Here is a 24,455-nt window from a genome sequence, read left to right on the forward strand (position 1 = left end):
GAGTGGGTTTAAGAAACACAAACCTATGTTATAGAACATGACAAAGAGATGGAGACCATCCTCATTTGAGATCACTTGAATATGTGGCATTATCCAAAGAGACATTTCTTGTGTGGCGATCAAAGAAACAAAAAAGATTATGAATTCACTATTTGATGATTTGGAGTACATTGTAAAAGAAGAGGCAAGGGCAGAATAGAAGTTTTCAACCTTTGGTATGATGAATCACTAGACAATTCTAATTTTTGGGGACCTTGAAGGTTCAATGAAAAGTTATGAAGAATAGACAATAGAATATCATAACATGACTCCACAAATCATGAGCCATTTAAATTAGGATAGGGTATTTTTTGTTGATAAATTCAATATCTTGTTGGATCAAGTAATCACATTAGAAAGCATAATCTCCAAATTTATAGTTGAATCTCAGGCTATTACAGGTAATAGGAGGGAGCATCTTCTCATTATGCAGGTTATATATTGTAGTATCAATGACCATCTTTTGTGAAAAATTGGATTGGATAAAGGAGTATCTAGGATCAACAATTGGTAGTGCTAAAGGAAAAGATTAAATATTCTATGTTATTGTCTCTTAGAGCTATGTGTTTTTTTTGCTTGTTATGTTTTGTTTGTATTGAAAATTTATCTTCTTTCAGTTAGCTAGGATTAAGTGAATATGAAAAGTCATGAATGTAAATAGTTAGAAGCTTGGCACTTCCCTTTTGGAGGGAAACCATAATTGTGTGCTATTAATTAGTGATAACCAAAAGTGGCATGACTTTATGATGTACTTGCTTCTTTTGACATTAATAAAAGCTATCTAGTTTTCTTGTCCAATTTAAGATTTAATCTGCTTTCCTGAATTAATTTCTCTACTATAATCAATTCATGAATTGGTTGTTATCTTTAATAATTATGTGTTTATTTGAAGTGATGGTTTGAACAAATAGAGGATGAAATCAAAGTATTTTCCTTTTATCTTTATCTAATTGGTTCCTTATCAAGGATTAAATTTAATTAGTCAAATTTATGCTACAGATTTAGTTTATCCACATTGACAAGATTATATAATTGATGATGCTAGTTGATCTTTTTAGTGGTATTATCTTTCAAAGAGAAACATAAGGAATTTATTGTATGTGACTCTTGGCCTAATTAGATAAGGGACTAAACTATTAACTTTGAAAGGAGTGAGGGTTATATGAAAATGATCAACAGCTTTTATTTTATTTTTTAGTAGGGGGTAAGGAGTTAAGTAGTTCCATAGAGAAATGGGAAGTTATTTTTGTATTCTAGGACTTGCTACCACAGTGTTAAAATATCTTAGAGAACTTTAATTGAATATATGCTATAAAAATCTCAATCTCAAGATGGAATTAGAGAGTGAGTACACCCGCCCAAGTCTTGCAGAGCCTAAAGAGCAAGGAATTACAGTCATATTATTATTAATTATATCATTTGGCCATGTCAAGTTGGGAAGTATTGAAAATAAATTCTAGTGAGTTCTATTCCTTTTGAATCTGTTGATTTGTGATCCAACAAATTGGCAACTCTATTGGGGATCAATTTTGATCATTTTGATCATCTTTGAGAGAGGTGATAACTCTAAATTGTAGATTTCTTCATGAATGACCACAAAATCATTTTTGAAAAGATAAAAGTGGATTCTATGCATATAAGGTATAAATTCTTAGTAGTCTCCGATCATATAAATGGAAGGTCTCAATTTGATAAAAGATCATTTCAATACATAGAGCTTCCTCTATCAAGAAGAAATAAAGGCCTTGTCCAAATGAATCTATTCCTTCTTAATCAAGGTGAAAGAGCACCTTTTCCTAATCAGAGGGAAGGAGAGTTTCAAGAATAATTCGATGAATAACCAAGAAGTTTAGGGTGTAGTTGCTTTCCAAAAGGTGTTCCCCCTCCCAGTTTGAGATATGCATCCTCTTCAAGTTCCCAGAAGTCCTAGGCTTCTCAAGGAATTTTTTTTGGCATATTTAAAGATTTTAATAAAAAAGCATGTGACTAATTCTCATAATTACAAAGGATTAAAGATAATATTTTGCAACTACCTAGACATTGCCACGAGCTCATTGACCAATTAGATAATTTGGCTTTTCAATATCAACATGATACTTACTATTTGAATTTCACAAGGGGAGTCATGAATGCTAACAAGTATAGGCCTTTTAACTTTACCAAAATTTTATTTTATTTTTTAAAATTTTGGAGGGCGGGGGGGTTCATGACATTTTAGTTCATTGGAGAAAATATTTGGCTAAGTTCATAGGATCTAGTTGTGAGACTAGGGAAAGTCATGTTAAAGCCTTTGAATATGTTATGAAAAATAATTAAGTCTCTCATGAGGATGTTTATATGAATCTCTTTGTTCAATATTTGGCTGAAGATGCAAGGGAATAGTTCAAAGTGTTGCTTGATTCTTCAATTGACAATTGGGTTGAGATGAATGGGAAATTTTTGGAGTAATTTGGTGATCACAATCACCCATCCTTTTTTCTTTATGAGGTTACTAGTGTGAAAAATGGATAAAATGAATTAGTGACTTCAAGTTCAACAAGAGATTTAACAAATTGTTATATTAAATTATCCCATAAATGAAGCCTCCAGATGAATGTTGTTTAGTCTTTTACATTGATGCCTTTGATAGAAAAACTAACTATGAGCTTAGATCAAGAAGTACTATAAGGTTGCAAGATACATTTAATATTGCTATGACAATTGAGAGAGAAATCCTATAAGAGAGATCGGTAAGAGGGATGACACCAAAACAACACAACCCTCAAGCTCACAAATAGGTTGAAGAATAATATGGGTTGGATAAAGAAATGAATATGTAGCAAGGTTTGACATTAAAAGTGGGAAAATATGATAGGCCTAGGAGTGAAAAACCTTATTTCCATAGACCCAAATTGCATGACATGGTCTATAATAAGTCATGGAAAGATGGCAAGCCATAAATCTCAAAGAAAAATATGGATAAGCTAGATCCTTTGAATAAACAGATGAATCATATGGTTAACAATAGTCCATGGTGTATATCATGTAATCCACCCCATTCATCTTCACAGTGTGTGGTGGAACAAATATTGGAAAGGGAATTCTCAAAAAAGCAAGAATTTGATCACAAAAAAATAGTTAATGTAGGGTACCAAATGATTATGATTCTTTAGAAGATGGACATGAAGTTGTTATAGATTATAATAGTAGTTTGAAGAATCATTTGATGATGAAGTGGCCTATGAAAGAGGATGTCATTTGACTAAGGAAGAAAAAAGGGATCTTACTATAGCATCAGTGTATTAGGATACAAGAAACTATCACTTGATGAATAGGGTGGTTAATAATGAACAAGAAAGGCTTGCAGCAATTTTAAAGTGAAGAAAATTGCCAAAAGGTGGAAACAATGATATTTCTATCTCAAAACCTATAGATAATAAAGGCTAAGGTGAAATAAAGATGACTACAGTAGTCAAGATCCTAAATAAGAATGAAATTTTAAATGAATATATAGTAAAAAATGCACCTATGTCTAACTTTGACATCACTAATGCTCTCTTACAAGTGAAAGTATCATCTTCGCTGCTTGAAATGATGAGATTCCCACATTATAAATAGAGTGCAATGAAGTTAATTAGTAGTGGTCATGTGAAATCAAAAGGGGTTGATATTAATGTGAATGATAAGGTAATACTAAAAGTCTATATTGGCACAATGTTGACCAAGCATCCTACTCAGGTAGATCCATTTTACATGACCCTCCTAGAAAATAATAAACTGGTAAGAAATTACATGATTGACTCTCGAGAAGCCATAAAATTATGCCACAAGATGTTATGAAAGAGTTGAATTTGGATGTTGATACTACACATAGCCAATGCTATGCCATGGACAATAGATCAGTTGTTGTAGTTGGTGTAATGAGAGATTTAGAATTCAAGATTGTTGAATGTCTTGAGGAAACATATAAATAACTTGCATATTTTTCATTGATGTTCCTCCAAACTATGGTACTCTTTTTTCCAGACAATGGACTAGAATGGTTGGAGGACACATGCATCTTGATTTTTTGTATGCCACTATCCCTATGAATGGGAAGCAAGTTAGGTTAAATAGGAAACTTACATATTCATCCATCACTAAAATTATTGATCCAAAAATATTGACATATTTCTATTCAGATATGGATAATTTCATTATCCAAGTCTCTCAACTTGAAGTATTTAACATGGATCCAATCAAGGTCCAACTAGAGAAGACTAAAGAAAAAACTTGGAAAATGTTTTTTGTTGGAGCTTGCAACAAGGAAGAAAATGGAGTAGGGGTTGTGTTAATATCTTCCATAGGTAAAACATATAAATATTCCTTCTTGTTAACTTTCTTTTGTACAAATAATGTGGCAAAGTATAAGGAATGGTTGTTAGGAATAAACATAAACATAAAGTATGGGACAAAGGTTCTCAGTGTGTTCAAGGATTAAGAGTTGATCATATCTCAAATTAGATCAAGATATACTACTAGAAATGCAAGCTTAAAACAATAAAGAAATCAAGTTTGAAATATAGTTGAATATTTTGATTCTTTTTCTATTGATTGGGTAGACATGTCATAGAACATTATGGTGGATTTTCTTGCAATGTGGCACTTAAAGTTGATGATGCTACCCTTGAAGGCATATATGAAATTGAGGTGAAAACCAAGCCCTTGATCCCTAAAAATATTTGTAGTTGGTAGGTTTTTAAAGATGATTAGGATATGTTGAGGTTCCTCCAATGTGAAGATCAAAACTAGAATCAAGAGATAGACTTCAATGCCTATATAGACATTGAGGATGGGAAATAAACTTTGTTTGGATAATATATTATACAATTAAAGACTAATAAAATTCCAAGAGGTTTAGTTTTTCTTGAAATAAAATTTGATAAGGATGATAAGGTGAATAAGAAACATCCCCTTGATGTGGAGAGTGAAGTTGAAAAAGTAGATCTTGGTTTTGATGATTCTCCAAGAGAAGTATTCACTGGAAAAAAGTTGACACCAAAAATATGATTAGATCTGATAACACTTTTAAAGTATAGACATTAGTTTTCATGGTCTTATGATGAATTAAAAGCATATAGGGATGATGTTTTCAAACATGAAATTCCTCTCAAGCTAGGTTCCAAGCCTTTACACCAGAGACAAGACCCTACTAACCCAACATTAACTCCCAAGATGAGAGAATAATCGATGAAACTTAGTGTTGGTGGTATTATCAAGCCAATCAGGCATTCCACTTAGGTATCAAACTTGGTAGTACCAATTAGAAAGAAGAATCGTGATATTAGACTATGCGTTGATTTCAAGAATTTTAATATTTCAGAACTTAAATACAACTATGCATTTCCTAATACAGAAGCCTTGTTGCATAGGGTGGCAGGAAGTGAGTTACTTTCAATGATGGATGGATTTTAGGGTAATTAGGTCAAAGTAAAGGAGAGTCATAAGTTCAAAATAGCATTCACTACTCCTTGGGGTACATATGTCTATGCAAGGATGTCATTCAGATTGACAAATGCAAGGGCTACTTTCCAAAGAGAAATGGAAGTGCCATTTGAAGATTTGATAAATGTAATCATGGTTGTTTACCAAGATGACCTCTTCGCATATTCAAATAAAGAAGAGGATCATTGTAATCACTTGGGACAAATTTTTATGTCAGTCTTAGAATATGACATATCTCTTAATCCAAAGAAATGTCACTTTAGGGTTACCTAGGGTAAACTATTGGGAGACATTGTGTCAAAGGATGGGATAAGGATTGATCATGAAAGGATATAAGCTATTGATAAAATCTATGTTCCTAAAATAGTGAAATCAATTCAATTATTATTTGGAAAGATCAAGTTTATAAGAAAGTTTATATCCAATTTCGTTGAGATAGTTAAGCTTATTCCAAAAATATTGAAAAAGAGGGAACCATTGAATTAGACAAAAAAGGCTATTGATGATTTTTTGAGTATTAGGAGGGCAATTAAAGAGGCTCCAATTTTAAAATCTCCTAATTTTACTAAACCTTTCCAAACATTCTTATTTTCTTCATATCCTACCTGCATTGTAGTTGTAAATTGATAGAAGAATGATGGACATGAGAAACCCATTTCATTTTCCAGTAAAATATTACAACATGCAAAACTTAAAAATGATATCATATAAAAGAAGGCTTATGCATTGGTGAAAGTTGTGAAATCTTTTAGACCTTAATTGGTAGGGGCTGAAGTGATTTCCTATGTTCCAAATGTTGTTGTTAAGGAGATTTTTAGACAATATGAAGTAACTAGAAAGAGGTGCAAGTGGAAAAATCATGTGCAAGAATTCAATATTAATATCAGTATCACTAAAGTGGTGAAGGTTCATTGATTAGAAAAGTTCATGAAAGAGTTTAATCTAGAGGAAAGAAAAGTAACTTGTGTTGATTTAAGAAATATGGTTACCAACAATGAAAGAGTTCCCTAATACAAGGATATAAAGTGTATTATTTGAAGTATATGAAATGCCAAGATAGGGTGAGTGATAGTTAAAAACGGTCACTAAAATTATTAACTTCCAACTATGTTTTGATCTAGGGAGATTTATATTAGATAAATTTTTAAAGAATGTTACTTTTTGTTTGGATCGATATCAGATTGAAAAGGTATTAAAGGAAATGCATGATGGTGTGTGAGTGGGGGAGATTTTTTTAGCTAAGACAACTACTCAAAATATTTAGAGAGTAGGGTATCATCATTGTTTTAGGATAATTTCAAATATGTTAAAAAAGGTGAGCCTTGCCATAAGTTTTGTGGTAAGTTAAAATATCAAGGAGTAGTACCACTTAGGCCTATACAGACTAAGGAGTCTTTTTTGATGTGGGGTTGAGATTTTTTTGGTGAGATCCATGACAAGTCAAGTGGAAATAATTTTTGGACCATGTTGGCTACATATTACTTCACTAAGTGGGTTGAGGCTATACCTACTAGTAACTCAAATAGCAAGAAAATGATTAAGCTCTTGATAGAGAATATTCTGAGTAGATTGGGGATGCCATCCAAATTATTTATTAATAATAGGATGTACTTCAAGTCCAAAGAATTTATAAATTTTTGTGGTAGTTATGAAATCACTATGTCTTATTCTTCCCCTTATCATCCACGAGGAAATGGACAAGAAGAATCAAGAAACAAGAATTTACTAAATATTATCAAGAGAATACTTTCTAACAATAAAAGTTTATAGGATTCAAAATTACAACAAGTTATATGGGTGGATAGGTTCATTGTGAAGAATTCAACTAAGAATTCTCCTTTTGAAATTGTGTATAGGAAACAAACAATACTAGCTCTAATTTTTCTTTTCCAGTACATAAGTTTTTAATTTATGAGAATATTGAGGATGTTGATTTCATGGAGGAAAGGTTAGAGTAGTTAGAAGAATTGAATGAGAGTAGGAGGAGGGCTCAGAAACAAAACTAAAAAGAACCAAAAACAATATAAGAAGTTATATGATAAAATTTCCATGGACACAACATTTAAACAAGGAGAATGGGTGCTCAAATGGAGTGCAAGAGACCAGGATAAATGAAAGCAAAAAAATTTGACTCTTTGTGGGATGGTACAGATGTGATTATTGGAAAAGCTAGTAAAAACTCCTATTACTTGGAGAAGCTTAGGAAAATTCTAGGAGCTTCCAATCCATGACTAGTTCCTCAAGCATTTTTTTAATAAAAGAATAAGATCTTCCAAAATGTACCATAGTTTCATGCAATTTTTGTTTGTCTTTTTGTGTTCTTGTTGTAGAGTCACTGGTGGCATGGTGAAAATAAGATAATAATCATTTTATTCTTATCCTCTACCCTTTCAAAAAATTCTCTCAAAGTTTTAAGATTGATATTTTTTCACTATCTTGCAAAGGTGCTTTCAATGGGATTCCAACATATTAATCAATGTCATTTCTCTATTAGCATAAAATAAAGGTTCTAAAATAGTGACCTATGTTATTTCTCTACCATCATTCATAAGGGGTTGTGAAACAATGACTAGCGCTATCTCACAAACCAATATAAAAAAAGGTTGTGATCTAGTGAAATGGGTGTATTTTGCATTCCAAGGTTTTAGAGTGGTAAAAAATAATGATGTACATTGATAAGTAACAATCAAAAAAGGTGGTGCTCAACTAGGAAACTCATTTTGCATGTAGGCACTATCATTTCAAAGTGGAAGCTATTAATGGGATACCATTTTAGGAAAAAATAAATTGGAAAGCATTCTCAGTAGGTTAACTTGTTGGTGCATGAAGAGCTTTCAGATAGCTAAGAAATCTATATGAAACTAGTTAGTGAACTTCTCCTAGTTTTACTTTGGTTTATTTTAATAATACAATCATGCCTAGGAAGAATAAATATGTAATTGTAGGAGACAAAGTCATCCACCCTCCACAATATACATTTTTGAAGACATTGCCATACTCTCAAGATATTTGGGACTACGGGTTTATTTGCATATTGTAAGAAAACTTGTGGTGATGTCAACATACCCATTCATGGTAGGTCTCTATTTTGGTCTTTCTAATCTAATAAATATGAGAAGGTTCCAATATCTAACCCTTTGGGGTTGGATATGGTTGAATTTGTACTTCCTAATGTATTTATTGATATTGAGTTGATTCGTGCCCTAGCAAAGAACTATATGCCACAAATGAGAACTTTGAGAAAGGTTGATGGGATACCTCTTCCATGTATAAGTAGATAGATGATTCAAGAATATTTTAGGATTAATATCCTAGTAATCTCTAGAGTTGACAGGGAGGAATTATGTGTATATTACAAGTGCTGAGCTAAGAGTATTAGCTTGAAAGAAGTTTTTCTCTTTACAAATAGAGAGGATGGAAATAAGATGACTTGGTTGCAGAGTAAGGCTCCTTTCCATATTACCATCTTCATATATTTCTTTCAAAGGACTTAATGAAGTTGGGGATAAGTGCAAATCGAAGACCATAAAATTAAGATGCCTATTGATGTGATGTATTTAGCTATGAGGACCTAGAGTGTTCATCTGTCTCATGAATATGATATAGCCTAAGAGTTGGAAAGGGTTTTGAATGGTAAGCTAATTGAGTGGAAAAATATGAATAGATGGAGGCACTATTCCTTATTATGTCATATGATGTTCTCCCAAAATAGTATTTTTTTCCATAAGTCTTTGAAGCTCATGACTGTGGATGGTAGAGGTAGCAATATCATACTACAACTATGGTGTCTAGTGTGGGATAAACATAGTAGGGATGTCAACTATGATAAATTTCATGAAAGGATTATAGTTTGGGTTCTTAGAGCCATGGGAGAATATGTGGTAAGGATTTCTCCCTCAATTAATAAAATTATAAGGCCAAAGAAAACTAAGCCAAAGGAGGACTTTACTCATAATTTTTCTGATTGAATTTGCAAAAGTGATTTTACAATATTTAGAGTGTATGGGTGTAGGATAGAAACACACAAATTGCCAACTTTTTTGTAGAAGAGAATTAAAATTTTAGAGCTTATGTGGAAGTTGTTGAGGTTGGAGAGGAAGATCATTTCTCCAAGAAGAAAGTGTACCTTTTTTCCTAATGTTACTAAATTTGGAGGCTTTGTTGTAGGTTTTGGGACTTTGGAATAGGCACAGGAGTATTTGAAAACTTATCATATGGATGATGCAAAGGCTGAGAATTATGACTTTGAGGGCCATATCAAATCTTGGGTGAAGGAGTACATTCACTCTTTTAATTTAGAAGAATCTATAATAAGAAACCATGAGATCCTTACTCAAATTGTGCGGAGGCTTAGTAAAGTACAACTCTTGTAGAATTGGAAAAGGATAGAATTCAGACGGGCTTGCCTAAATTCATGGTGATGAGAAAGATGAAATCCCCATATGGGAATTGTGTATTAGAGACTTTGATAAGTCAAAAGGGAAATTTGTCACAACTAAGGAAGTAGAATCTAAGGCCCCCTCCCAAGAGGGTAAGAAAGTTAATCATTATTGATTCAGATTCAAACTCACCTCCCACAAAGGTCTCTAAGATTGAAATGCAACCTCCTATCATCCCATATGACATGTCTGAAGGGATGGGATATACTAAAGAGATTGCTTCCATATTGAGAGACATGAAGTAAGATGAGGAGGTAAATCCTTCTTCACCTACTTCCATATTCCAAGAGGAGGTTTGTGGTTACAAAGCCCAAATGCAGGAGGATGTTGAATAGTACCCTCTAGTTTAGGATATGAGAAAGAGTTCATGGCCACCAAGTTTAATAAATATGATGAATGCATACACTCCAAGGAGTTTAAGGATTTTTGGATGCAAATGAAGATGAAGGAGTTTGAGGAACAAAAATAAACCAAGTTTATGTGAGTGGAGTAGTTTGAACATGAAGAAATAATAAATCATATGTTTTAGGAGTTAAAGCATGACAATGTTAATTGTGTTGTTGAGGAAGCAAAGGAAATATTGAGAAAGATTGACTTACTCTTGGTCTCCAATCTAACTCTCAAAGAGACTTTCCCTTTGAACCAAGGGAGAAAACGAGATGATCCTTCCTTTGTTGTTGATTTTGACACTAAGGAGAAGATTTTTGGTTGAGGGTATAACCTCAAAACTCAGACCTTGGTTTCCTTGGTGAGCTTTAAAGGAGATCACAAACCAAAAATGTTAAAATTTTCTAGAGATTTTGAAGGAACTATTAGTGTTCAGGCATTAGGAAACACAAGCCCACTTATTTGTGCTAATGAATTGATGTTTCAATCCATGTTTAATAAAGATCGAGTGAAGAGGTTAAAAGATGAACTCAAAATCTCTATTGATAGACAAGTGGAGATAAATAAGGTGATAAATGAGTTGTATATCAAGCTTTTTGACAAGGGAAAAGAGATACAAAGATAAAAGGAAATAAGACCCAAGAAAGTTCTTTTTTTCTTATCAAACTATTAAAAAACCATCTATTGACAAGTAGTAAAAGACTCCATAGGATGTAGAGATGCACTCAATGCAAAGTTTAAATATAAATTCTCTACATAATTATTCTCTACCTTGAAACATATTTATCATTTAGAGTAAAATTTGTAATAGGAAAATGTGAAGATGTATACTAACGGTAATGTCTATTAAGTGAAATGTTGAGTGGTTTTAAGAAACATAAACTTGTGTTACAAAACATGGAAAAGAGATGGAGACCATCCTCATTTGAGATCAATTGAATATATATAAAATTATCCAAAGAGATGTTCATGAACCTGTGTAGATCAAATAAATGAAGAAGATTATGGATTCATTATTTGATGAGTTAGTGTGCATTGTATGAGAAGAGGAAAGGGAAAAATAGAATTTGTATGATGTTTTTGATACTATCAAGCACTCAAAAATTCCAAACTTTCATGGATCTTGAAGACCAAATGAAAATTTATGAAGAATGGAGGATAGAATACCAAAACATGACTCCACAAATCATCGTCCATTTAAAAGAGGATATGGTCTTTTCTGTTGATAAATTTAATGTCTTATTGGATTGAGTAATCACATTGGAAAGCATATTCTCCAAATTTATAGTTAAATCTCAGACACAAGTGATAGTTGGAGGGATCATCTTCTCATTATACCTGAAATATTGCAGTATTGGTGGCCATCTTTTGTGGAAATTTTGGATTTGGTAAAGGAGTATTTGGAATCAATAATTGTCAATGCTAAAGGATGAAATTGAGTATTCTATATTATTGTCTCTTGTAGCTTTGTGTTTTGTTTTCTTGTTATGTTTTTTTCGTATTCAAATTTTGTCTACTTTTAGTTAGTTAGATTAAGTCAATATGAAAAGTCTTGAATGCAAATGGTTAGAAGCTTGTCACTTCCCTTTTGGAGGGAAACCAGAACCATGTTCTATGAATTAGTGATAACCAAAAGTGGCATGAATCTATGATGTTCTTTCTTCTTTTGACATTAATTAAAGCCATCTAGTTTTCTTGTTCAATTTGAAATTTAATCTTCTTTTCAAAATATGTTTCTTTGTTATAATCAATTCACAAATTGGTTGTTATCTTTAATACTTGTATGGTATTTAAAGTTTTGTAATGTTGATTTGAAAAAATTGGGCATAAAAGAAAAGTGTTATCCTTTTATCATTTATCTAATTAGTTCCTTGTCAAGGATTAAATTCAGTTGGACATTTATTTATACTAAAGATTCAGTTTATCCACATTAAACATATTAGATAATTGGTTATGCCAGTTATTAGTTTTCATGGTATTTTCTTTCAAAGAGGAACATAAGGAATTCAGTACAAGTGGCTCTCAACCCAATTGGATAAGGGACTAGTCTATTGATGTTGAAAGGAGTGAGTAGTATTTCAAACTAATCAACACCTTTTATTTTCTTTTGTTTAGTAAAGGGTTAAGGAGTTAAGTAGTTTCATAGAGTAGTAGGAATTTTTATATTCTAGGAATTTTTACCTATGTCCTACCGAGCCTGAAGAGAAGGGAATTACAATCATATTGTGGTTTAACTATGGCAGTTAGGAATATCAAGTTGGAAGGCCTTGAAAATAAAGTCTAGAAAGCAATTTTCCTTTTCCAATCTATTAATTTGTGATCCAAAATATCCTAAAGACCTTTTGAGGATAAGGATTAAGGTTTAGTATTTTGCTTAGTTTAGCATTACATTTAGGGTTTAGCATCAAGATTATAGTTAAGGTTAGGGTTTAGATCATTATTAGTATAATGGTTAGGATTAGGAATTCATTAAGGGTTAATTTTATGAGTGGGTTCAAGGTTAGGATTAATGATAGGATTATGATTAGTATTGTGGTTAAGGTAAGGGTTTACATCATGTTTATTATTATGTTCAAATATTTTTGATTAGGGTAGGTTTAGGATTAAGATTATAATTAGGCTGTAGGACTATGATCATTTTTATGACTAGGTTTCATATCATGTTTAATATTATGATTAGGGTTATAATTGAATATTTGGGTCATGATTTGGGGTTAGGGATATGCTTAGGAATCAGGGTTTAAGATTTTGATAATAGTTAGGATTAGGATTTGGGTTATGGTTATGGTTTGTTAGCGATATAGATAGGCTTGATGTTTAGATATGTGGTTATAGTTATGATTATATAATTATGATTAAGGTTTAGATTGTGTTTAGTATTGGTTTTTTAGAGTACTTAGGGCTTAGGGTTTAAGATTATTTCCCTAAATGGTTTGATCCCTTTTTAAAATGTTTGGAATAATGTTATCATATTGAATGAAATTTTATAAATAGAAACTATGATCATTTTTATGACTAGGTTTCATATCATGTTTAATATTATGATTAGGGTTATAATTGAATATCTGGGTCATGGTTTGGGGTTAGGGATATGATTAGGAATTAGGGTTGGATTAGGATTTGGGTTATGGTTATGGTTTGTTAGCGATATAGATAGGTCTGATGTTTAGATATGTGGTTATAGTTATGATTATATAATTATGATTAAGGTTTCTAGATTGTGTTTAGTATTGGTTTTTTAGAGTACTTAGGGCTTAGGGTTTAAGATTATTTCCCTAAATGGTTTGATCCCTTTTAAAAATGTCTAGAATAATGTTATCATATTAAATGAAATTTTATAAATAGAAACTTTGTTTACAGAATATCAATTTATTTGTAAATATAATTATTATATGCAATCTAGAGTATATTATGGTGTTGGTTTTAATTTTAAATCTCAATTTTCATGAAAAATACATAATTTTACATAAAATATTTTGTTTCTATTAGTGAACTCATTATTTATATCCTTCCATGTTGTCTAATTAATTTAACTATGTTATGTTTATATCTTCCAACCTAAGCAATATTAACTATCACCATATTAGATGAAACAATATGGGTAGATATTTTCAAAAAAGGAAGTGAACATGAAGAATATTTTATGTCAATCAGATTTTCAATATATATAATTTTTGTCTCTCATTTGAGAAGAGTGTGAAGTGCAATAGTCTTAAGACTTATTTCTTTTTCTCAAGATTGTCTCTCCATTTACTTCAGAGACTTAATGCAATATACATGTGTTGTTGTATTCTATCTACATAAGAGTTAATAAAACAAATTTCTTTTACTTTTTTCTATAGATGAAGGCATTATGATTAATCATGTAATTTTGGTATTATGTGTTTATTGCACTTATACAATTGTCTAATTTAGTGAGGCTACAAGGAGGAAGTATCAAATTAGAGCATTGTCAGAAGATGTTTTAGTAATTAATAATAAAAAAGAGGGAGACATAATCATAGAGGGAGATTGAGGGGGTAATTATTGGTATAAGAAATATGGAAGAAAAAATGTTGGTCCCTTCTTATATGACTCCTTGTGGAAGTTCTGGAGAAGGCTCAATGCTCATTTCCTAATCTCTTTCTTGGTAACAATGAAGAATGTGTCATAGCGTTTTTAATAGAAAAAAATTATGAAACTTTTTTTAAAATTATTTTTTATAAGTATTAGAAAATACTTATAGATAAAGTGAAATATTTTGTATTTTCAATATTCTTTAAATGTTTTTGTTTACTTAAAATTGGGTATTATGGGTTAGGGTGGAAGAGTTTTTTTGCTCTGCTAGGGTTTCTTGCTTCATGTGAACTTCCAATTTTTTCGTGTATAGCTCTTCGTTTGAGCTTTCTTTCTATAGCCACCACTTGTCACACCACATTTACTGCAAGAGCTTTTAGGCTAGGATATAATGGCTCCGACCAGTGGTGAACCAGTTGTTTTTTGTGTTCATGCTACTGCTTTAGATTGCCATGGTGCTGCCACAGAAAAAATGCCCTCGCAAGTTTGTCCTGAAGGTTTTTCATGAGGTAATCTTGACATTATCCTTCTTTTGCAAGAATTTGATGTTGCATGTGAGTGGTTAGAACAACATACTTTGATAGGTTATTTTGTGGCTAGGACTCCTCCTGAAGCTATGCTTTGAGAATGGATTAACAAGTGTTGGACTCCTCATGGAGTCCGCCTTGACATTGTGCAAAACCTTACCAAAGGTTTTTTTATTATTTTACTTTGCTAACCCGTCGCAAGTAGATGCGGTCTTAAACAATAGACCTTGGTCTGTGCATTCTTCTTTGCTTGTTTTTCAAAAATGGTCATGAGACTTCACAGTCTTAGATGATAAAAAGCTTAGGGTTCTTGTGTGGGTCGAGTTCCCAAGTTTACCCCTGCCATGCTAGCCTTTCATTGAGTCCATTGCCAAGGCCCTTGGCAAAGTTGTCACCAAGGAGCTTGAGAAATTTTTTAATGCTCGCCCACAGCGATGTGTGTGCATTGAGGTTGATCTTTCCAAGGATCTTAAGGATTATGTGGAAATCCAGATTGGGGCTCAAACCTTCTCCCAAAAGGTGCTTTACTTGAACCTCCTCAACACCTGTTATAGGTCCCAATCCACGAAACAAAAGATCATGGATTGTCCTTTGGCGATGCCTAGGGTCAAGCCCACACCTAAATAAGTGCCTATCAAATAGGCCAAAGGGAAACAAGAAGAATGGGTTACTGTTGGGCACAAGGGCAAGGCTACCTCGACTCCCTTACCTCCCAAGAAATCCTATGCAATAGTCACCGCGGTTCCTCCTATCCCCATAAGAGCATCAACTCCAAGCACCATAGGGACACAAGTGGCTTCCACAACACCTATTTTAGGGGTTTCATAGGTTTCAAATCCTAGTGGTACATAGGGGATAAAGGTGGCCTCTAGGGCTTCTGCCTTGGCTAGGGTTCGTACTCCTCTTGCTGCTTCTTCTATTGCGCCACTAGCGATGCGACATTCTTGCAGTCCTCCTGGACATGTGGAGATACCAGAGGTGAAACAATAGGCTATAATTTCAAAGGATTTTTCATCTAACTTCAACCTAGTTTCTACCTTCTTACAGAATAGCTACTCCTCTCTTGAGGACGAGGATGATATGGAAGAGTTTTCATGAACTTCCTATCATGGAATGTGCGAGGTCTCACAGACCTCCCCCAAAAGTACTATGTCTAGGATGCCCATCATAGACTTGGTGATTTAGATTTTCTCTATCTACAAGAAGTTAAGATTTTTGGTTTCATACTTTCTTTGGTGTGCCACATCATTTGGCAGGATGACATTATGTGTTCCTCTCAGCACGAAGCTAGCCGAGGTGGTGTAGTTACTCTCTTGTCACCTTGCCTTCATTCTGCTATTATTTCGCATGGCTCTGACCACATGCATAGAATTATCTAGCTTTTGCTTTCCATTAACAATCATTATTTTGGAGTCATTAATGTTTATGCTTCCAATCATGCTTTGGAAAGAGCCTAGATGTGGGCTTGGCTAGCTGACAATTTGCCTCTAGCTACTTGGGTCATGTGTGGGGACTTTAATATGGTTGAAGTGGCCTTTGACAAAGATGGCATTCTGCCTTTTCACTGGATAGTTGGGGAAAGAGAAGCCTGGTACTACATGTGCAATAAATTGGGCCTTTTTGATCCCAATACCAACTGTCGCCAGGACAATGGGGTTTGGAACACTTGGTCCAACTTTTGAGCTGGCTTTGACCACATTTAAAATGTCTCGATTATGCTATGATCATTGCGCATTTTTTTTTCTATTTTTCTAAGGATCGAGATTTACCTGTTATTCCCTTGGCAGATGTGACGTTATTTGACCATTATCCCATTTATTTTGTCATTTCTTGGCAAATAGTTGTCCCGAAGGTGGCCAAGTCTTAGTTCTTCCTCAACACGTCTATGCTAATGCATGCTTCCACCATCTCTCACATCCTACGTGTCTAGAATTTGGAGCCACATCCACATTCTCAAATGGGATGGATTCACTGGTGGAATGATGCCATTACCAGAACTGCTCGGTTCCTTCGCATCTATGGGCGTTAGTTGGAAATATTCAAAAAATGGTCATATGAAGCCAACACCCTTGCTCTCAAAAAAGCCTCTAAGGCTATCACCCTCAATCCCTTTGATGTGGATTTACAAATTCAGCTTGCTAAGCTTTTCCATGACAAGAAAATTGCTCATAACTATGTGGCTCAAGGAGCCCAAATCAAGGCCCATCTCCACTGGTTGGAGGTTGGTGATAAAGCCTTGAAGGAGTTCTTTCAGGTTCTTTGAGCTGGTCATACCAATGTTGGGATTAAAAAGATCAAGCAAGGAACTGTTGTTCTATCTAGTCTCCTCGACATCCTACACACATTTGTTCATCACTATGAGAACGTGTTTGCTTTGCAGAGAAATTCGCTTGCTTAGGAAGAAGCTCTTAGAAAGTGTATCTCTGTTACTCCAAATTGCCTTGCAATTGAGCAACATGCTTTCTGAGAGACACTTCTTTCCCTCTAAGACCTTGAAGAGGTGATCTATTCCATGGCTAATGACAAGTCCCCTGGGTGTGATGGGTTTCCCTGTGAATTTTACAAACACCTTTGGGAGCATATAGGTCCTGATCTGCACAAAGTTTATCTTGAAGCCTATCATTCTAAAAGCTTAGGAACCATTATAAATAAAGGAAATATCAAATTCATACCTAAAGTCGGTGATCCATAGGACATATGCAATTAGAGACCCATTACCCTTCTGAATGTGTCTTATAAGATTATTGCCAAGGCTCTCTCTCTCAAAATCAAGCACATGTTGCCTTTAATTGTGCGGCCTAAGAAAATTGGCTTCATTAAATCCAAGTATATTCTTGACAACATCATTGTTGTTTGGGAAGGCATGGAATGGGCTCATAAGTCAAATCAGAAGGCTATCTTTCTTAAGATAGATTTTGCTAAAGCCTATGATCACATTGAATGGCCCTTCATCTTGGCTATGCTCTAGGCTCTGGGTTTTGGTCCCAATTTCTTTCAATTTGTGGAGATGCTCTTTGGAGATGCTAATGCTTGCATTACCATCAATAATTCACAATCAGAGGCTTTTGGACTCTTTTTTTCAATCAGGCAAGGTTGCCCCTTAGCTCTAGTGCTTTATGTCCTTGCTGTTGAAGGTTTTGGCTACTTGCTAGCTCATTCTATGTCTTCAGGACTGGTTTGTGGCATTTCCTTACTTGAATCATCCTCCCAGTTAATCAATGGACACTTTGTTGATGATTCCTTTCTTACTCTTTTAGAGGACGAAGAAAACATCAATAATGCTTTAAGTTGCCTAGACATCTTTTGTCAAGCCTCTGGATCTACCATTCAATGGCATAAAACACTCTTCTTCCGCTAGTCATTTTTGCTAGCTCCACCTTGGCTCAGCTAGTTTGAGTTGAAATGGGTTACGCATGGGGAAATTTTCTGCTTTCTTGGTATTCCTTTTTCTTTCCAGGCTTCACTTGTGGAACTTTGGAATGCTATGCTGGCCAAGATTAGCAAAAAGATTGATTATTGGATCACAAATCCGCTCTCCCTTGCGGGGAAATTCCAAATTTGCTCGAAGATTCTGGCAGCCACTCATGTTTACTATTCCTCCTGTTGGGCTCCCTCCAAAGCTTCATATCTAAAGCTAGAAAGATTGCTCATGGATTTTCTGTAGGCCTCTAGTTCTAATCATCATGGCTTTCACAAAGTTGCCTAGGAATTTTGTTGCCTCCCAAAAGAATCTAGTGGTCTTGGCCTGCTTTCCACTAAAAAACAAGGCCTTGCTCTCTGTGCAAAATGGATTATTTGTGCTATTTTTAGAGATGAAGCCTATAAGATTCTAGTTTGGCATTGCATTTCTTTTGACTTTCCTGAAAACAGGCCTACGTGGAAGGGGATTGGTTTCCAAACCCTTCTCATTATGCGTGAGCCAGTGGCCATACAGGGCTCATTTGTCATCAAGAGCATATGGAAGGCTTGGGAAGTTATTAAGCCTTAGCTTCATTGGGCTGGAGATGAGTTCCGCAATGGCCTCTCCTTGAATCATTAGAACATTTGGTGGTCTCCCCTGTTTGCCATTCAGGGTACTACTCTTGCCAAGACTCAAGGTGCCAATGCTCTATGTCTTTTCAAACGTGGCATCAGAAATCCCAAGGCCTCTTCTCAAGGGTCACCATGAGTTTCAGGACCTGGGAAGATATGCAAGTATAGTACCACCTTATCCATTCAGATTGGCAAACCTTTGACCTTCTGGTCTCTTCCATCCCTGTTCACTTAGTTCACAAAGTGGGGATTCAGTCTGTTCAACCTTGGTGGCATGATTGGAAGTGGTATCCTGTCACTCCATTTTCCAATTACAAGCCTAATTTGGGATATAGATGGCTTTTGCCCCATCTTTCGATGGTGGACACACTCAACTAGAGATGACATTTTCATTCTTCTCTTTCTCAATGGAGAAAACGCTTTGATACCATTTGGCATGCTATAACTGAACCCAAGATTGTTCATTTTTCTTGGTGCTTGGCCTTCCAAGGTCTTCCCCTTGGGCCTCGACTCAAACACATTGGAGTTCCTGATCCCAGATGCCCCTTTTGTGGACAACCAGAGTCTTTCTTGCATATTTTTTGGTTTTGTAAGCTTGCTCAAAATTATTGGCACTGGATTCATGATTTTTTCAAGCCATTCAGGCCTGAACCCTTTTCTTGGCACATGATTTTGCTGGGTGATTCCTTCAGAATTCCTCAGAAGTTCACCTAGATTTGGCATACCTTCAGGATGAAATTTTTTTTTTTGAATGGAAAGATAGGAATGTTGTTCTTTTCACACATAGTTTTTTGGATGTTAACATTGCTATGTACACTAAGACATGCATTTGTAACAATGTAATTATGTAGATTCAGGTGCAAGCTAACAAAGTTTCCCTTGAGGTAGCTCATTTGCAGGAGCTACTAAACCACTGGGGCAATGCTCCCTGCACTATTGCCAGAGTTCCTCCTAATGCCTCGGTAGATACCTCAACGCCTCATGGCCGTCGTTCGCGGTGCCATTCCTCTGGCCACCACTCATACACCCCATGCTCCTAGGCTTCCCACCACCTCTCTCCCAGTGGTGGTGATGGCGGATGGAGGCGCTACTCAGCTTCCACACCCCATGGTGACTCTAGTTGGTCCCTGACTCCTCCTCCTAGTTCTCGTCGAGCGCATTCTGGGAAGTGGCCTCGCCTAGACTTGGTGATTTCTCCTCTGCGGCCAGAGGTTAAAGATGCGAAGGCTGCCACTGATCCTCTGGCTACTATTGCTACTGATGATGGCTGGACTATTCCCAGCCTGCCCCCCAATCCCACATATGGTTAGAGTTCTCCTGATAAAGATGATCCACCACCCTTGGCTGGCACTGCTTTGACAGCCTGAGGTTTCTTTATATGTTTTTTTGATGAATAGTTTCCGTTTCCGGTTGTGACCGTGTTTTTAGTCCGGCTTCGATCATGTGAACTCATTCACGAGGTGATATGTATCCCCCAACCCTTTTTTGTGATTGTAATCTTAATATAATTTTTTAATAGAAAAGGACTATTCATCAAAAAAAAAAATCTTTAAATAAAGTGTTTTTATATTAAATAGGTCTATTTTATAATTTTTAAAAAAATTTATGAATGTTATTTATCTGATTTATTTGAAGTAAAATATTACACCTTCAAAACGCAAGTATAGTTATTTAAAAATATCAATTAGATTGGTCAACATCCACCGGAATACTAAAATCTTAAAAATTAGAATTAAAACATTAATAACCTTACAATCTTGTTTATATTTAATAATAAAGCAATTTCAAAATTATAGAATTTGAAGTCTCCATTAAAAAAATTAAAAAATTAAAGTAATACACTTTTTTTTTAAAAAGATGGAATGAATGCATTTGCCCCATAGCCCATCATATAAAAGCGAAAAACTTAAAACACAAAACAGTGGTGAGCAAGGAGGCTGGAAACTTACCTCCACGGTCGACCAGAAGAATAGTAGGGAATTCTCCAGGGCGGAATTGAATGCTGCCATCAAAATCCAGGCAGCCCTTACGATTCTGTTGAATATAAGCTACAGTCCCCATTACAGCTCCGGCATGCCGAGGAATACCAAAATTGGCTACAGCAGAGTCATAGGCGCCCCTAATGTAATACGGCAAAGTTACCCTTAAATTTTTCTTCTCCAACACATATTCCCCTTTGGCAGAGCCGGACTTCCAAGCCATTATCAACATCGTCATCGCCAATATTCCATAGATTCTGCCTCCCAATTTTCTTGCCATTGCCGTCTTTGCCGGAGAAAGCCCTGTCTAAAACATAGGATTATCAGATTATCAGATCAAGAATTTAACTTTTCTATAATCTATAAGAATTATCAATACTGTTTTTAATATTGATTGTGTTAAAAAAAATTATCATGTCCGATCACATTCTTTGATCAATTGATCAATTGTTTTAGCTGTTATTTTAATGATAAATCATCAGAACGTGATCTAAATTATTTGTTTCAATACCAGAAACATTATTGATTAGATTGTCAGATCGTTTAAAACATATTACTGTAACCTACCAAATCAGAATATCAGATCGTTTAAAACTTGGCTCAGTCCTTGCGTCTCGAACCATGGACCTTATCTTTTAACTCGAAATACAAACAAATTACAGGAAAATGAGTTTTGCAAACTGAAAAGTAGTAGCTTTAAACCCCAAAGTTAATAAAAATGACAGGAATTAAATTTGGAAAGATAAAAACGGTAGCTTTAAACTACGATCGGCTGAAGCCCTGTGCCGGCAAAAGATGAGAAGGAATTTAATTAACAAAAGATCTTCACACAGAACATTTTCAACAAGTTCGAAGTTTTTATACAGCTGCCTTTGTCGATTTTACACCTGAACTGCCGATCGGAGGAAATAGATAAGTTTTTCTACGTTGGCGTTCTTTTGACAAATTATTTTCAGGTGGATTCTGAATTCGTGGCATTGAAGCGAAAATATACGAAGAAAAGGTCAATTCGTTGCTTAAGACTAAAATTTGCTAGCAAGCAGTAAAGGCTAGGATTTCTTGACTCCTAGCTGTAAATTTCAGTCTTGTCACTGAAACCTACCAATTTAGGCCATCAGATCGTTTAAACTTGGCTATGTCCTTGCGTTTCGAGCCTTAAACCTTACCTTTAGACTGCGCGTAAAAAAACTAACAGAAATTTGAATTGGAAAACGAAAAATAGTTTGAATTCCAAATATAATTATAAAAACAGAAAAATAGAGCTTGAAAGCAAGAAACGGTAGCTCTAAATACCGCTCGGCTGAAACCCTCTATTCACAAAAAGTTATAAAGAATATAACAAATTAAAAGATCTTCACGAAGAGAATGTTTACAAGGTTGAAATATTTATACCGTTAGCATTATCTTTCTCCACCTCCTAAGTTGCCAATCAGAGAAAATAGATCGTTTTCTACATTGGCGGACTCTCAACAAATTATTTCCAGATGCACTCTGAATTTGTGGCAGTAAAGCGAAATAGAAGATCAAATCATTTCTTAAAGGCTAAAATATGTTAGCAAGCAGAGAAGGCTAGAATTCCTTGTCTACTAGCTGTAATTTTCAGTCTTATCATATCAGATGTTTAAACTTGGCTAAGTTCTTGCGTTTCGAACCCTGTATCTTACGCCTAAACTCCAAGTACAAAAATATTTACAGAAAATTGAATTTTGGAAAACGAAAAGCAGTAAATTCAAAACCCCATAGGCTGAAACCCTGGATCTGCAAATGGTAAGAAAGAATTTAACAGAGTAGATTTAATTATGGAAATGCGTTTAAGCTGGATTAGTAATGGGATGGGAGCATCACCTAGATTCAATGAGTGCTAAGTGTTCCATTTATTCTCATAAGAGATGGATTGAATCACTACTCACGAAATATAGGTCAGTGAGTTTGACTCAAAAACTAATTATATTCTGAAAGCAATATCACAATTTAAACAATATCACAATTCAACTTTCTGTGGAAATTATCTCCCACTTATCAAGAAATTAACAGATAAAAGATCTTCTCAAATAAAAATTTTAACAGAGGTGAGAATTTTTTTAAGTTACCTCTGTCGATTTTGCAGCTGAGGTGCTAATGAAAGTAAAGATCGATATCAAATCACCGTTTAAAGCCTAAAATTTGTTAGCAGACACAAGATTTCCATGGACGTAGCTTTATCTGTAAATCTTTCTGGTTATGTTTATTTTTGTGGTAGGATTTAAGGATTTCAACAACATTCTCAAGTATCTGAATTGTGATAACTGGACGAATATGCTGCTAATATTTTTATTTTTAAAATGAAACAGACATGTCCAAGAATTCTTCGAACGATATTTTCAAGGATTTCTAAATTATTGTGGGAATTTTTAAAATTTTGCTAATATCAATTATGTTCAAGTTTATCTTTGTTTATGAAACTACTCGTTATGAGTTTTGTCAAAGGCTTTAATATATTGATGTATCCATTATATTTTATAAAAGAATTTTTAAAGATTTAAACGATATTTCTAAGGCTTTAACAATTATTGTTGAATATTTAAATTTTTAATTGGTAAGGAAACTGTTGGTTGTTAGTTTTGTCAAGGCTAGAGTACTAATGTATCTATTATATATTATAATAATTTTAAAATTTTTTAATGATATTTCTAAGGATTTGACAATTATTATTGTCAAGGTGGAAATACTTATGTATCTATTATATTCAATCTGTTATATTAAAAATTCATATTGTCTTATACTTAGTATAAATAAAATTTAATAATTTTAAAATTATTATATGTGAATGATAAAATTAGTTTTTGTTTTTTTTAATTGTGTATATGCTAGGTTGTTTGGATTTTGTTTTGGTTGGATATTTTTGAGAAGAATTTTAACATTTTAATTGTTTTTCAATGAGTATTCACAATTTTTTATTAGTACATCCATGTTTTTCTACTAATGAGTACTTTCTTTTAGTAGTTTGTCAAAATAGATGGTGCAAAGTTCTATTATATTAGGGTCATTTTTGTGATTCTTGCAAGTCATTTTGTTTCCATTTTTAGATTGGTCAAAACACTATCCATCTTAAAATGTCTACATGTTATTACCAAATAATATACCCTAGCTAAGTATAGACCCAACTTACTAGTGAAACATTGGAAGATCTTTCAAACTGTGGGCTTTGATTAAAGAAGTTGACCTCTCGAGAATGTTGACTCCCTTGGTACCCACCTAAACTACTCCTTGTTGGGAAAAGGGAAGAGAAAAATGCTTCAATATCAGTACTATGGAGTGATGCTATAATGCCCCACTAGGGAACCCAAAAGAAGTTAACCTAAAGTATTACTAAGTTTGACAAACATTTTTTTTAAAGATAACACACACAATAGTAATATAATAGCCGAAACAATAACATACACTCAAATATCAACAACACATAATCAGGTTGTAACTCTTAAGGATCCCATGATGACGAATCACATTTAATTTTAATTAACACTAAATCCAATATATAATAAATCCACATCAAA

General features: G+C 34.1%; 1 protein-coding gene across 1 annotated transcript in view; it reads right to left on the reverse strand.

Annotated features, from left to right (window-relative positions):
* LOC149551671 (vacuolar-sorting receptor 1-like) overlaps nucleotides 1-23,274 on the reverse strand; it is a 36,091-nt gene extending 12,817 nt beyond the window's left edge. The window contains exons 1-2 of the mRNA XM_089789725.1: nucleotides 23,013-23,274; nucleotides 20,893-21,229 (exon numbers count right to left, since the gene is read on the reverse strand). Coding sequence (XP_089645851.1) covers nucleotides 20,893-21,202 — 310 coding nt within the window. The 5' untranslated portion in view covers nucleotides 21,203-21,229; nucleotides 23,013-23,274. The remainder of the gene's footprint in view (nucleotides 1-20,892; nucleotides 21,230-23,012) is intronic.
* Between the last annotated feature and the right edge of the window lie 1,181 nt (nucleotides 23,275-24,455).

This window comes from Cupressus sempervirens, chromosome 6 (assembly GCF_028749045.1).
Source record: "Cupressus sempervirens isolate cs-2001-9-10 chromosome 6, ASM2874904v1, whole genome shotgun sequence".
Lineage (NCBI taxonomy): Eukaryota > Viridiplantae > Streptophyta > Pinopsida > Cupressales > Cupressaceae > Cupressus > Cupressus sempervirens.